Source organism: Anticarsia gemmatalis, chromosome W (genome assembly GCF_050436995.1).
Source record: "Anticarsia gemmatalis isolate Benzon Research Colony breed Stoneville strain chromosome W, ilAntGemm2 primary, whole genome shotgun sequence".
In the NCBI taxonomy this organism is placed as follows: domain Eukaryota; kingdom Metazoa; phylum Arthropoda; class Insecta; order Lepidoptera; family Erebidae; genus Anticarsia; species Anticarsia gemmatalis.
This window is the reverse complement of record NC_134775.1, coordinates 7,287,569-7,301,412: the sequence shown is the minus strand read 5'-3', so window position 1 is coordinate 7,301,412 and position 13,844 is coordinate 7,287,569. Positions and strand designations below refer to the sequence as shown.

The 13,844-nt window shown below is 39.6% G+C and overlaps 2 protein-coding genes across 2 annotated transcripts; both read right to left on the bottom strand.

The window, feature by feature from the left end:
• Positions 1 to 2,636: 2,636 nt before the first annotated feature.
• LOC142985882 (uncharacterized) lies at positions 2,637 to 3,104 on the bottom strand. The gene has a single exon (XM_076134125.1). The coding sequence runs from the start codon at positions 3,102 to 3,104 to the stop codon at positions 2,637 to 2,639; it is 468 nt and encodes a 155-aa protein (XP_075990240.1).
• Positions 3,105 to 8,565: 5,461 nt separating this feature from the next.
• On the bottom strand, positions 8,566 to 11,415 carry LOC142985881 (uncharacterized). Its single transcript, XM_076134124.1, has 2 exons — positions 10,831 to 11,415; positions 8,566 to 8,745 (listed from the first exon to the last, which is right to left on the bottom strand). Exons 1-2 carry the CDS (start codon positions 11,413 to 11,415, stop codon positions 8,566 to 8,568), a joined length of 765 nt encoding a protein of 254 aa, XP_075990239.1.
• Positions 11,416 to 13,844: the final 2,429 nt, after the last annotated feature.

Genomic DNA, 13,844 nt, shown 5'->3' with positions numbered 1-13,844 from the left:
GTACTAACGTTCCAATTGATATATTATTTTCAGTTGTTTTCCATCTGTACCTTTGTTGTAATTGCTGTAGATAATCACGAGTCCAACTTTTCCAGAAATCTCTTTTCATTTTTTGAATATTTTTCCATCTTTTTAACAGATCCGTATTGATGTTAGACAGTGGATCGGGTATTCCTACTACTTCCCGTCCAATCAAAAAATGACCTGGTGTTAGCACAACGTTATCATTTATGTCTTCACTTTGTGCACACAATGGTCTAGAATTTAAACAAGCTTCCGTTTGATATAAAAATGTAGATAACTCTTCGTAAGTTAATGTTTGGTCTCCTATTACCCTGTGTAAGTGGTGTTTCATTGATTTTACTCCTGCTTCCCAAATACCGCCGAAATGTGGCGATGATGGTGGAATAAAATGCCATTGCGTTCCCATAGCTGTCATACTGCTTTGAAATGTGTCTGATTGGGTTATTTCTAACAGCTCTTTATATACGAAATTAGCTGCTCCCACAAAGTTTGTAGCGTTATCGCTGTATATATGTGATACTGGTCCTCTTCTTGCCATAAATCGTCGTAATGCCGCTATGAAACTTTCTGTGGATAAGTCTCCTACTAATTCAAGGTGTATAGCTTTTGTCGCTAGACACACAAAAATTTCAATATATCCTTTGTACAATTTATGTCCTCTTCCTTTCATTGTTCTCACTTTTATGGGTCCTGCATAATCGACCCCAGTATGAGTAAACGGAAATGACTCTGTTACTCGAGCTCTTGGTAGTATCCCCATTTTCTGCTTACTTGTTGATGCTGCATACCTATCGAATACACTTCACACACTTTCTTATGTAGCTCTTTACTACACGTTTCCCTCCAAGCACCCAATATTTTTGTCTTATGTAGGCCAATGTAATGTTGCCAAGTAACGTTGCCAGTATGTAATAACGTATTACCTCCATGTAATGTTGCCAAGTGAGCGTCATGAGTTATAATGGAAGTTACATGATGCTTCTGCGGTAACAAAATAGGATGTTTTTGGTCATAAGGTAGGTTTGATTTTTGGAGCCTTCCTCCCACTCTTAATAAGCCTTCATTATCGATAAATGGATCTAAGCAAGCCAGTTTATTGCCTTTCTTTAGCGACAAACCGTTACTAATCGCTTGATATTCTTCCGAGAATACTTCCTTTTGTACCAACGTTACAATATGGTTGGCGGTATTATTGATTTCCACACAAGTTAATTGGCCATAGTTCCTTCCTTGTCTTAAAAGTCTATAACAATATGATAAGACTCTTATCATCTTTTTGAAGCTTGAGAATCTTTCCCATATTGATTCCTTTGGTTCAGTGTTCAAGTAAAAGCTACGTTTTATTTCTTCGCATATTTCTGGAATAGTTTTTGTACTTGGTATTGAATTATTTTTTAGCCACTCTGGACCATTCCACCACAGATCTAATTGTTGTAATTTACTTGGCGCGATTCCTCTTGAGATTACATCGGCAGGGTTCTGACACGTATTAACATAGTTCCACTTGACCTTGGGTAATAATGTTTGAATATCAGACACCCTGTTAGCGACGAAAGTTTTCCAACGATCTGCTTCTCCCTTGATCCATCCAAGCGTGATCATTGAGTCCGTCCAGCAATATATTTCTACGTTATCTATTTGCATGTCCTTAATAATGTTTTTCATTAATTTTGTGAGTAATAACGCTGCACATAATTCGAGTTTAGGTAAAGTTATTTTACGTTTCTTTGGCGCTACTTTGGATTTAGCTTGTAATAGTATTATTTCAGACGAATTATCACATTTTATTACTCGACAATAGACCACTGCGCCGTACGCTTTTTCAGAACTATCGCTGAAACCGTGAAGTTCAATCTGGGCATTAGGTGTATAATGACACCATCTTGGAATAGCTATATTTTCCAGTGCTTTCAATTGGTTTTGTATCTCTTCCCACCTTTTCTTTATGGAATCCTCTGCAGGCTGATCCCATTCACTTCCATTAGTCCAAAGATCTTGGATAATTAATTTCATATTAATTATAACTGGTGCCAACCAACCAAGTGGGTCAAATAATTTGGAAACTTCTGACAGAATAAACCGTTTTGTTGGACTTTGTTTTTCATTAACCACGATTTCGTATGAAAAGCTATCTTTATCCGGTGTCCACCATATCCCTAACGACTTCCTGGCTTCGTCTATTGGTAATCTTAACATTTTGTTATCTTGATTATCATTGGGTATGTGTTTGAGGTCTTCGTTTGGGAAATTCAGCAGGTGTAGACGAAATGACTGAATTTATTTGATGTTCGATATGTATACGTTTTATTTGGATAGTAAGTTACAATATTGTACTTATTAGAATTATTATACGTATATAAATGTGGTCGGTTCGAAAGTGATGTGTAGTCGTAAAATCGTAATGGCCTACGTCGCGAAGTTCGCGTGAGTCGCGTCGTCCCGCAGCCAATCAGAGCGCCTCGCCGCTCCTATTCGCTGCTTTCCGTCGCACGCAGAGCCGACTTCAGCCGTGTTGATAGTCTTGCGCACGTGCTCGTTAGATGGCGCGACAACATGGCCCCGGCCTTGAAAGCTGTTGGTTTCAAAGACCCTTGGAAGATGACGAAGTGGTATCAGGCGTCGCATGGCTGGATGGGCAGCGGACATATTTTCGAGAATGCCCGTCTTGTGATGCCGGAAGCGGTGCGCAGCTCAGCTACTCGACAGATGCCGTCTGCACCTGGGAAAACTTGGATGATTCTGCCTAGCTTCCATCTTAAAGGTGGCAGATTGTCGTCCTTGATGAGCGCTAAGCCGTTCAGCTGTATGTCGTCCTGATGCGATTTCCACTTGGTTCTGGTCTGCAATTCTGATATGTATTCTTTCGACCACCTTTGCCAGTAGTGCTGCCTCATTTGTTCAATGATGTCGTATCGCTGAAGACGATTGCCAGGTATAGTCGTCATGTCCTTGGCAGCGGGAGCAGTAAACGGCCGGCCGATCAGGAAGTGGGTAGGGGTAAGAGGTAACAGGTCGGTTGGGTCTGTGGACAAGGCTGTTAAGGGACGAGAGTTTAGGATGGCTTCAACTTGTGCTAACATAGTTGAAAACTCCTCGAATGTGAGTTTATTACATCCTATAACGCGTCGCAAATGGTACTTGCACGATTTAACCCCCGATTCCCACAAACCACCAAAGTGAGGCGCATGAGGCGGAATAAAACGAAATTTTATATTATTTTCACTAGCAAAATCAACAATTGTATCACTATTATTCGTAAGATTTGATATTAATTCGTTTCGGCACCTACAAAATTTGTTCCGTTGTCTGAAAATATCTCGGCTGGTTTGCCACGACGAGATATAAATCGCTTTAAAGCTAGTATATAATCGCTTGTCGTGAGGCTCGTCACTAATTCCAAGTGTATAGCTCGCGTACACATACAAATGAATAAACAAATGTAACCTTTACTTGTAGTAGCTCCTCTCCCTCTCCGATTTAAAATCATCACTGGTCCCGTGTAATCTACTCCACAGCGCATAAAGGGAAAGCCACCTTCTAAACGTTCCGGGGGTAGATTTCCCATCAAGGGTTGTAACGTTTTTCCTTTAATGCGTGTGCACCTAACACAATCGTGTACTAATTTTCTCGCCAAGTTTCGACCTCCGATAGGCCACCAGGATTCGCGAATAGACGCTAGTAAAATCTGAGGGCTCTCTCTAGAATCTCATATCGAAATAGCAACATTGTAAATCTATGTTTACCACACAGTAACACGGGATGCTTTTTATTGTGATCAAAATGAGGTGAATTAGTCAATCTACCACCGACTCGTATTAATTTAGTATTATCAAGGAAAACATTAAGGTGAAGTATACGCTTTGACTTAACAGGTAATTGTTTTGATAAAAGATTATATTCGCTGCTAAACGATTCTAGCTGCGCGCATCGGGCCAACAATGTTAGGGATGCGTCTAACTCGTCTGTCGATAACGCACCGGTTGCACGATGTTGTTTACTTAGACGTGTATTATTGACAAAACGCAATACGTAAGCGATCGAACGACGTAAACGATTAAAGGAAGAAAAATTGTTGAAATTAATGAAATCATTCATATAATTTGTATTATTAGCCATCATGACTACGTTCTCTGATTTTAATTCTGGTAATTGTATTTGATCAATAACTAATTCGTTATCGCTAGAATGAGTGAATGATGGAGACTGTAAAAAAGATGGCCCGTGCCACCATTTATCGCTGTCTATAAGTTCGGATGTCGTAACACCTCTTGACACAATATCTGCAGGGTTGTCCGAACCACTTACGTGTAACCATAATTTGTCACCAGTCAACTCATTTATCTGAGACACTCGATTTTGTACAAATGTTTTAAGACGATGTGGTGACATTTTCAACCACCCAAGAACAATTGTTGAGTCGGTCCAAAGATATACCTTAGTAAATGTTAATCTAAGTGACTTTATAATTTTGTCATATAATCGCGCGCCTAATAGAACTCCGCATAACTCGAGTCTAGGGATGGTACACACAGTTTTAACGGGTGCGACCTTACTTTTGGCACATAACAAATTAGTAACAACACAAGAATTTGAATTATAGGTACGTACGTAGGCACAAGCTCCGTACGCGTCTTGAGATGCGTCAGTGAATATATGAAGTTCGCGGTTATCATTGTATTCACTCTTGACAAAACGAGGTACACGTATATTATTCAACGATGACAAATCTCGAAATAATCGACTCCAAATTAATTCTAGTTCAGAAGGAATCGCGTCATCCCAATCAAGTTTGGCTAACCATAATTTTTGGAGTGTAATTTTGGCTGTTATAATAATAGGAGATAAGATGCCCAAAGGGTCATAGATTTTAGATATAACTGACATTATAGTACGCTTAGTAATTGACGAATTTTGTTTTAATTGAGTTGTAAAATGTAATGTATCACTTGAAACTTGCCAACCCAAGCCGAGTGTTTTGTTTTGAACATTTTCACCAATTGGAAATTCTTTACAAATATCTTCATTGACGTCATAACTAAATGTCCACTTTCGCAAATGAAAGCAGGCAGACTTTAAAATGTCTGACGTTCGTTCGCATAATTTCAATAAATCGTCTAAACTATCTGAGCCAGTAATTAAATCATCGACGAAGAAGTCGTTGTTGACAACCCTAGCTACATCTTTGTCGTCCGTCTCGATCGCGAGCTGACGTAAACAACGCATGCTTAGAAACGGCGCAGACGCTGTTCCGTAAGTTACTGTATTTAAACGATAAATACCTAAATCGTGTGACGGATCTTCTCGCCACAATATTAATTGTAAATTACGCTGATCGTGGTGAACTAAGATCTGTCTATACATTTTCTCCACGTCGGCACAGGCTACGTACCTATATTGACGAAAACGAAGAAGTATACAAAAAATGTCGTTTTGAAGCGCGGGTCCTATTAACTGTATATCATTAAAAGACTTATTTGTTGTTGTAGTGGCACTTGCGTCAAAGACTACGCGTAATTTCGTAGTCGTGCTGTGTTCACGCAAAACGCCATGGTGAGGCAAGAAAAGGTTTAGTGTATTCGTTTATTCGTGTCATATGACCTAAGTCTAAATACTCGCACATAAAATCGCAATACATCTTTTTGTAAGATGGCGATCGATTTAATTTACGTTCTAATGACATGAATCGCGACCTAGCACTCTCGTATGAGTCACCGAGTACATCAGCTGACTCCTTCAACGGTATCCGAACCGAGAATCGGCCGCAACTGTCGCGGTTAGTGGTTTTAATGAACGATTCCTCGCAAATACGTTCCTCCTTAGTAAGAACGCACTCCGAACCTGGTAATTCCTCTAACTCCCAGAACGAACGAAGTTGTTTGTCAACGTTTAAATGAGAAACATGCGCAACGTTACACTGAGAAATATTATACGCGTGTGAGTTATTGTTATTACTACGTAGAGGACCAGAAATTAACCAACCAACCTTCGATTTTCGTAGGTATGGTCCGTTAGGTAATCGCATTGAGCCTTCTTCTAACAAATCCCAAAATAAATCAGCGCCTATTAAAAGATCTATATTTGACGGCAAATTAAAATTAGGGTCAGCTAGTCGTACATGCTCAGGGACAGAAAGTAATTTCGCATCGAAACGCATCGAAGGTAGTATTGACGTAATACACGGCAAAACGAAACATTTTATCTGTGTGTTAAAATTATTAAATTTAGAACGCATTTTGATATCGCATAATTTGTTCGAATGTGCAACGGATTGTCCCACACCCGATATTCGTATAGTGGACTGTATTATAGGTATATTTAAACGCATATATAGTTCGTCGATTATGAAACTATTTTGACTACCGTTATCTAACAACGCGCGGGCTGTTACATATTTGTTATTGCTATCCATGACGTCGACAAGCGCAGTGGATAATAACACTTGTGATTGCACCGTGGATGACGCCGACGCGACCCCTATCGGTACAATATTCGCATTACTTACGGAATCTAATGAGTGCGATACAACTGACACCGGTGCATCAGCTGACTGCACGCGGGGCGTTGAACCCTGATTTGACGTATTATTATAATGATCGCTATGTAATAACGTATTATGTTTCTTATGGCACTGTTTGCAGACACCAAACTTACACTCTGATGATGAATGTCCTGCGCGTAAACAGTTCCTACATAACTTGTTATCGTCGCTTAGTTTGATTCTGTCCGACACATTTAAATTTAAAAAACGGGGACACATATACAAAAAGTGATTATCATTACACATGACACATCTATACTAATATTATAAAGCTGAAGAGTTTGTTTGTTTGTTTGTTTGTTTGTTTGTTTGAACGCGCTAATCTCAGGAACTACTGGTCCGATTTGAAAAATTCTTTCAGTGTTAGATAGTCCATTTATCGAGGAAGGTTATAGGCTATATAACATCACGCTACGGCCATTAGGAGCGGAGTAGCAATGAAAAATGTTGAAAAAACGGGGAAAATTATGAGGCATTCTCTCTTATGTGACGCAAGCGAAGTTGCGCGGGTCAGCTAGTTTACGAATAAAATTGTCACCCTTACGCATTGATACATAACTATGTGACTTAGGAGTTGAGTGTGAAGTGGGCTTATGAATCTTAACGTCGTGTTTAGTATGACTTACACGGGAATTATTATTATTCTGTATCATGTCTAACATGTCAGCGCGTTGACGTAGAAATGTTAACAAATCTTCTAACTTAATTTTTTGTTGTGTATCAGACGGTATCGAACCTTTGTGATTCTCCCACTCACGTTCCGTGGCTGAATCTAGTTTTGAGACAACTATATAAATGATAAGCGTGTCCTATGAGTCTGTAGGCTCATCTAATGACTTCAGCGCGCGTAAATTACGTAACACAACGTCTATCAAATTTCTTATTTGCACTGGCGATTCTTTCGTAAGATTTTGTGCAGTAAACAAAGATTTAACGTGATTATGAATTAATAGACGGTTGTTATGAAACCTATTCTGTAGCAAATCCCAAGCGTGGGCATAATTAGGTGCTGTAAATTCTAACGCGCTTATAACTTGAAGAGCTAGACCGCTAAGTGATGATTTTAAATAGTGGAACTTTTGAATCGCATCTAAATCACAACGTTTATGGATCATTGATACATACGAGTTCTTATACTCGAGCCACTTATCGTAAGAACCTTCGAAAGTAGGTAATTTTATTTCGGGTAGTTTAATAGAAATAGGTTTGTTTTGCGTGCGCGAACACTGGGAATCATTACGATCACCTTTTACACTGTCTAATAAACACTTCGCAATGGACATAATGTTAAAATATTGATTTTCAAACGTATCTCTATAGCCGATTTCGTTAGTTATTTCGGTTTCATCTAACATTTGTTCTATCTGGTCTTGAATGCAATTAAATGTATTAAGCAAAACCGCACTTGATTCTATTCGTAACGATAATTCTTTAAGCTGAGTTTCAGACAAAGGAACATTTTGCAATCTACCTAAGACATATTTTTCAAATAAAGTAAGGCGGCCCTTTACGGAGCCCCGCTGTCTCTTTAGGTCGCCTAATGCCTTTTTACTCGCGTCACTATATTCGGTCTCACTCATTTTGGTGGTCTGTAAGAAATCAAAGGTTACTTACGTGCACGTGGCCAAGTAGGTGTGTATGCAGCGGCGTGGCACGTAGCGCCGGTTACGGAGTTCGTCTTTAAAATATGAGAAACAAATGTTAGCACACGTTTTAAGAATAGGATAGGAATAAGGGGATGACCGGCCTGACCGCCCTTGCAGTCTTCTCGCTTCGCAGGTGGGTGGTCAGCGCGGCGACATCCGGCTCGAAGGTCCAGAATGTTTGAGGTCTTCGTTTGGGAAATTCAGCAGGTGTAGACGAAATGACTGAATTTATTTGATGTTCGATATGTATACGTTTTATTTGGATAGTAAGTTACAATATTGTACTTATTAGAATTATTATACGTATATAAATGTGGTCGGTTCGAAAGTGATGTGTAGTCGTAAAATCGTAATGGCCTACGTCGCGAAGTTCGCGTGAGTCGCGTGAGTCGCGTCGTCCCGCAGCCAATCAGAGCGCCTCGCCGCTCCTATTCGCTGCTTTGCGTCGCACGCAGAGCCGACTTCAGCCGTGTTGATAGTCTTGCGCACGTGCTCGTTAGATGGCGCGACAACAGTATGCTTTCCAATAATTCCGCACTATTCGACGACCACTTTCTGAGATTAAATCCACCGGTCTTTAACATGCATATTAATTTTTTTTGTAACTGCTTTGCGGCCTTGATTTCATTTTCCCCTGATAATATATCGTCGATATAGAAGTCTTGAAGTGCTGTACGACTGGCAATAGGATAATTCTTTTTTTCATCATTCGCCAGTTGCTGTAACATCCTTACTGCCAAATAAGGTGCAGATGCTGTACCGTACGTAACGGTTGTTAATTCGTATTCCGCAATTGGATCCTTTGTTGACTGCCTCCATAATATTCTCTGGTACTTCTAATCTTGTTCATTTACTTTTATAAACCTGTACATTTTTTCTATATCTGCCATGAATACTATTTTATGTTTACGCCACCGCAGTAATATGGAAGCCAAGTCTTGTTGTAACCTAGGTCCCGTGTACATATTAGAGTTTAAGCTTATGTGTGATTTAACCTTGCTTGACGCATCGAACACTACCCGCAATTTGGTGGTTAATGAGTCTTCTTTAATCACCGGTTGGTGAGGTATATAATATTTTCCCTGGTAGTAGTCCGATTGTGGCACTTTTCTTATGTGACCCATGTTAAGGTATTCGTCTAGAAATTCTTTGTACTGGTTTTTCAGTGTTTTGTTTCCTTCAAATTTTCGTTCTAATTGAAACAGTCTAGCAGCCAGCGGCCCTTTGGCGCGTGTTTCCATAAACGACGTCAGAATTTTTAATTGAAAGTCGCACAGTGTAAGTGCCATCTTGATTACTTTCTGTGGTTTGTTGGTACAGCTGTTCACATAATTGGTCTTCGTTGGATAGACTATCTCCCTCTGGTATCTCTTCTAATTCCCAGAATTTTGTTAATTGTTGCATTTCAACTGAGCGTGTTATCATACTAGCGATTCGTATGTTGCTTGTGGAGGGATTACTGCATATTCCGGATAATATCCACCCAAACTCTGTATCCTGGGCAATAATACCACTTTCTAATTTGCGTAACCCTTGCAACAATATTCTACTATATTCTTGAGCGCCCAATATTATGTCTACTGGACCTCGTTTGTAATAAGTCGGATCCGCAATTAACGTGTTTACTAAGCAGTCCGCTTGTATTGGTTGTATAGTTTTATTTGGTAATGCACCCGTTAACTTCGGTAATATAATGAGTTTCACGGGCAACTTAAATTCGCTTGGAAATCTTGGTTGTAAGTTCACTTCAATACTGTAGTTTGAAGTCTTCGGTGTCTCATCATCGATACCTACTACCTCGCATTTTATTTTTCTGCGAGGGTAGGCTAGTAATTGGGCTACTTCTTCCGTGCAAAATGAAGCCTGGGAACCTTGATCACACAGCACTCTTAGTAAGTGTGACGTACCATCTTTGGCGTATGTATGCACAAGGGCCGTTGCTAAAAGCGTTGTATCCTATGTGTCCGGTCCTGTTGTGGACGATGTATTTGACTTGGTTTTTGTCCAAGTTGTACTTGTAGAAGGGTTTTCAACAATTTTCCGATCCTTTGACCCTTTATTGTTGTCATCTCTAGTGACGTAATTATTGACATTCACCTTTTTTTGAATGTCAAGGTGTAACAATGAATGGTGACCTAGTTTGCCACAATGTTTACACTTTCCATTACTAAAACATTGAACGGATGAGTCATGTATTATGCACTGTTTGCATTTGTGATTTTCCTTCACTTTATTGTTACGCTGTTCTGCTGACAACGCTTTAAATTGTGTGCACACGTATATGTTATGACTGTAACTATTACATAGCCAGCACTTGAGGCTATTTATAGATTTAGTATTATAATGTTGTTGTTTATAATCAAATTTTCCTTCACAGTTCGTATTTTCGAGACACATAAGCCGTTTTTTCAGAAAGGACATCATTGATGAAAACGTTTGAGGTTTGTTTGGCGTTACGAGTTGTTGTTAGTATTTTTCGTCAGATGCCGAATCCCAAGTACGACTCAGTATTCTTGTTAAAATAGGATCCCATGACGAAATATAAATTTTCTGATTTTTAATCGCCTCTAAATTTTCGTTAATTGTATCATGCAGAAATTTCAAGTTATTCGCGGAACCCACCTTCACTTTTTGTATGTTGAGAATGTTGTCAATGTGCTTAGTTATAATCATCCTCTCATTTTCGTAACGTTTTTTAAGCAATGTCCACGCAGTCGCATAGTTAGATTCGCATACTGTCAAATGCCTAATGAGTTTGGCTGCATCATCTTTCACGTGCGTCTTCAAATACTGCATCTTTTCTGTATCTGTGAGTGAGTTATCTTCATGAATGATTTTCAAAAATAGATCATAGAACGAACTCCACGACTCATAGCTTCCCGTTAAGATCGGGATGACTATTTTTGGTATTTTTACGGATGCTTTGTGAACAGGTTGGTGTTGTTGTAACTTTTCATATAGTTGTTCAATTATGCTATCGTAGTCCGTTTTCAGGTTTTCAAACACTTCATCCTGAAAATAACTATGTTCTAAGATGTTTTCTTCCTCACAGATACTGAAGTGGCCTTCTTCCACTTTATCACACTGTTTTTGCAAGGCTTCTAGCAATGTTTTATAGTGATAGCTGGATCTGTCGTCTTCAATCGCCAAGGCTGCTTTCTCGAGGTTTTGACGCAACTGATTGATGCGATATAACTGCAAATTCATCCTTGCTGAACTGTTACTGTTGGTTCTGACTTTTTCTTGGTCTTGACCACAAGATTGATGACAAATTAGAAGTTTTGTCTCAGATTGTTCCAAGTAATCCATAGCATCTTTATAGAGTTCTTTGATGATTCCGAAGTAATTAGACTTCATATAGGTATGTTCTTCTAAGATCTCCTGGTCTTCAATCAGCGAATGGTTTGCCGATGCTTTGGTGAATACTTCTGTGAGTCTCGATCTTCTTTCTGCGATGTACTTCTCCGTTTTTCTTCATGTCGAGTCCTTTTTGATGTTGTTGAATATGCGTCCGATTTCTTTGTAGTGGCTCTCCTGACTTTTCACAACTTCGTTGATTTGTTGTTTATCCATCTTGCTGCCCTATCCGATCCTAACCAACCTAACAAGACTTTAAAGGGGTAGAAAACTTACACTTAGTTGCGATCTGTTTCCTCGTTACGGTATGTGCGACTTCTCGAGCACCGGGGCGACCCTGTTCAGGGAGACCGATACCTGATCCGCTACCGAACGACGCAACTAAGTTAGTCAATCACTTGATATACAACGAAACAAGCGCTAGATTGGTGCGCAAGTCTGCTGTATACCAAGTTGTCTGTCAGTCAATTAGTCAACTTAAGGGACAAGATGATTCTCTACTACTCGAAGGATCAAAAGGCTCGAAGGACCAAAATGTACAGCGTGATAATAGCCTTAGGCTAAGATCTTACTGCACAGGACTACCTAATCCTAAGGACTACCAGCTAACGTTATCTTATACTATCCTAGAGATTCTAACACCTATAATCCTATCCTAAGTACCTTAGCTTAGTTACCACTATAGCCTAAAATCCTATCTTATCTTGCCTAGCGTATAATGCGTATAGGCTTGGTGCTCTGTGGTATTCGGTGATACAGACCACCACTTCTACGCACCTACTACCAAGCCCTTAACCTAAGGCACGTACTATCGTGGTACCCTGTGGTATACTGTGATACAGACCTACGCTCCGTACGCACCTAATGCCCTAGCCCTACAGTCCCTAGATCCTAGCCCTACTATACGTATTTATATACTTATATAGGTAGGTGCGGAATATCTGACACCTGAGACCTATGATGGCAGATGGAATGTGGGTAGGAATGGGTTATGGTGGTGATGGTTTTCTCACTGCCTGTCGAGCAGACTCACACGACAGATCGGTTGATGGCTAAAGGTGTCTTGGCCACAGTGAGAGGTAGAGGAAGGGTATTGAGTCAAAGCCGGGCTCAACTTGTGACTGGTTTATTGCTTAATCTACAAGATCTTATATACTAAACTTATCCTGTGTACACACATACCACATTATCGTTGTGTGCTATGCGTGTAACTTACCATCTCAGCGCTATATGCCCCTACGTGATGTTTCCTTAGTTTTTATATGATTACTAAGTAATATGTTTTCCAGTATTTTATCACGTAGGATTATCTCGCTGAAATGGCACGTTCATGTGTGAACATTCTGCCCCCTCCGAGGAACAGGTGACTCCATTTGGTATAGTTCTATGGAGTCATCCTTGGCTGCGTATTATTACCCAAATTACCCTCACATTATTGTCGCCAATCAACCACGAAACAGTATGAAGAACCGATAATACAATCGAAAGCACAATTGTACAAGCTATACCTTGAATATTCGTCGTCAGAAGCCAAGCCAGTAGCTTCGAGAAAACTCTTTTTTGACATATTAAGTGAGGAAAATATAGCTCTTTTTTAGCCAAAAAAAGATGCCTGTGATTATTGTAGTTCGTATGCAGTAGGTAATGTTTCCGAAGAAGATTATCAGCGTCACGTCGAATTGAAAAATTTAGCTCGAGCTGAAAAGACTAAAGATAAAGAAATTGCAAAACAAGGGATTGCTCATACTATTACTGCAGATTTGCAAGCCGTGAAATTATGTCCTACTTTGTCGGCTAGTGCGCTATATTTTAAAACCAAAATGGCAGTGCATAATTTCACAGTTTTTAACATCGGTACTAACGATGTTATCTGTTATTGGTTCGACGAGACCACCTGTGATCTGAAAGCTATCACATATGCGTCGTTCTTTGTAGATTATATAACGAAATTGTTACAAGATAATCTTAAGGATGTAATTATATGGACGGATGGTTGTACTGCGCAGAATAGGAACAGTATTGTTTCTAACGCTCTCCTTAGATTAGCGATGGATAAGAAAGTTACCATTACACAGAAGTATCTAGAGAAGGGCCACACCCAAATGGAAGTGGATTCGGTGCATTCACTTATTGAGAGAAAACTCAAAAATGTCGAGATTTTCCTGCCATCGCAATATGCAACTATTACCAAAGTTGCTCGAAAGAATCCTTTTCCTTACAAAGTCGAACAACCCGATCATACCTTCTTCAAAGACTACAGTGTTAAAGAGTACCAAGTT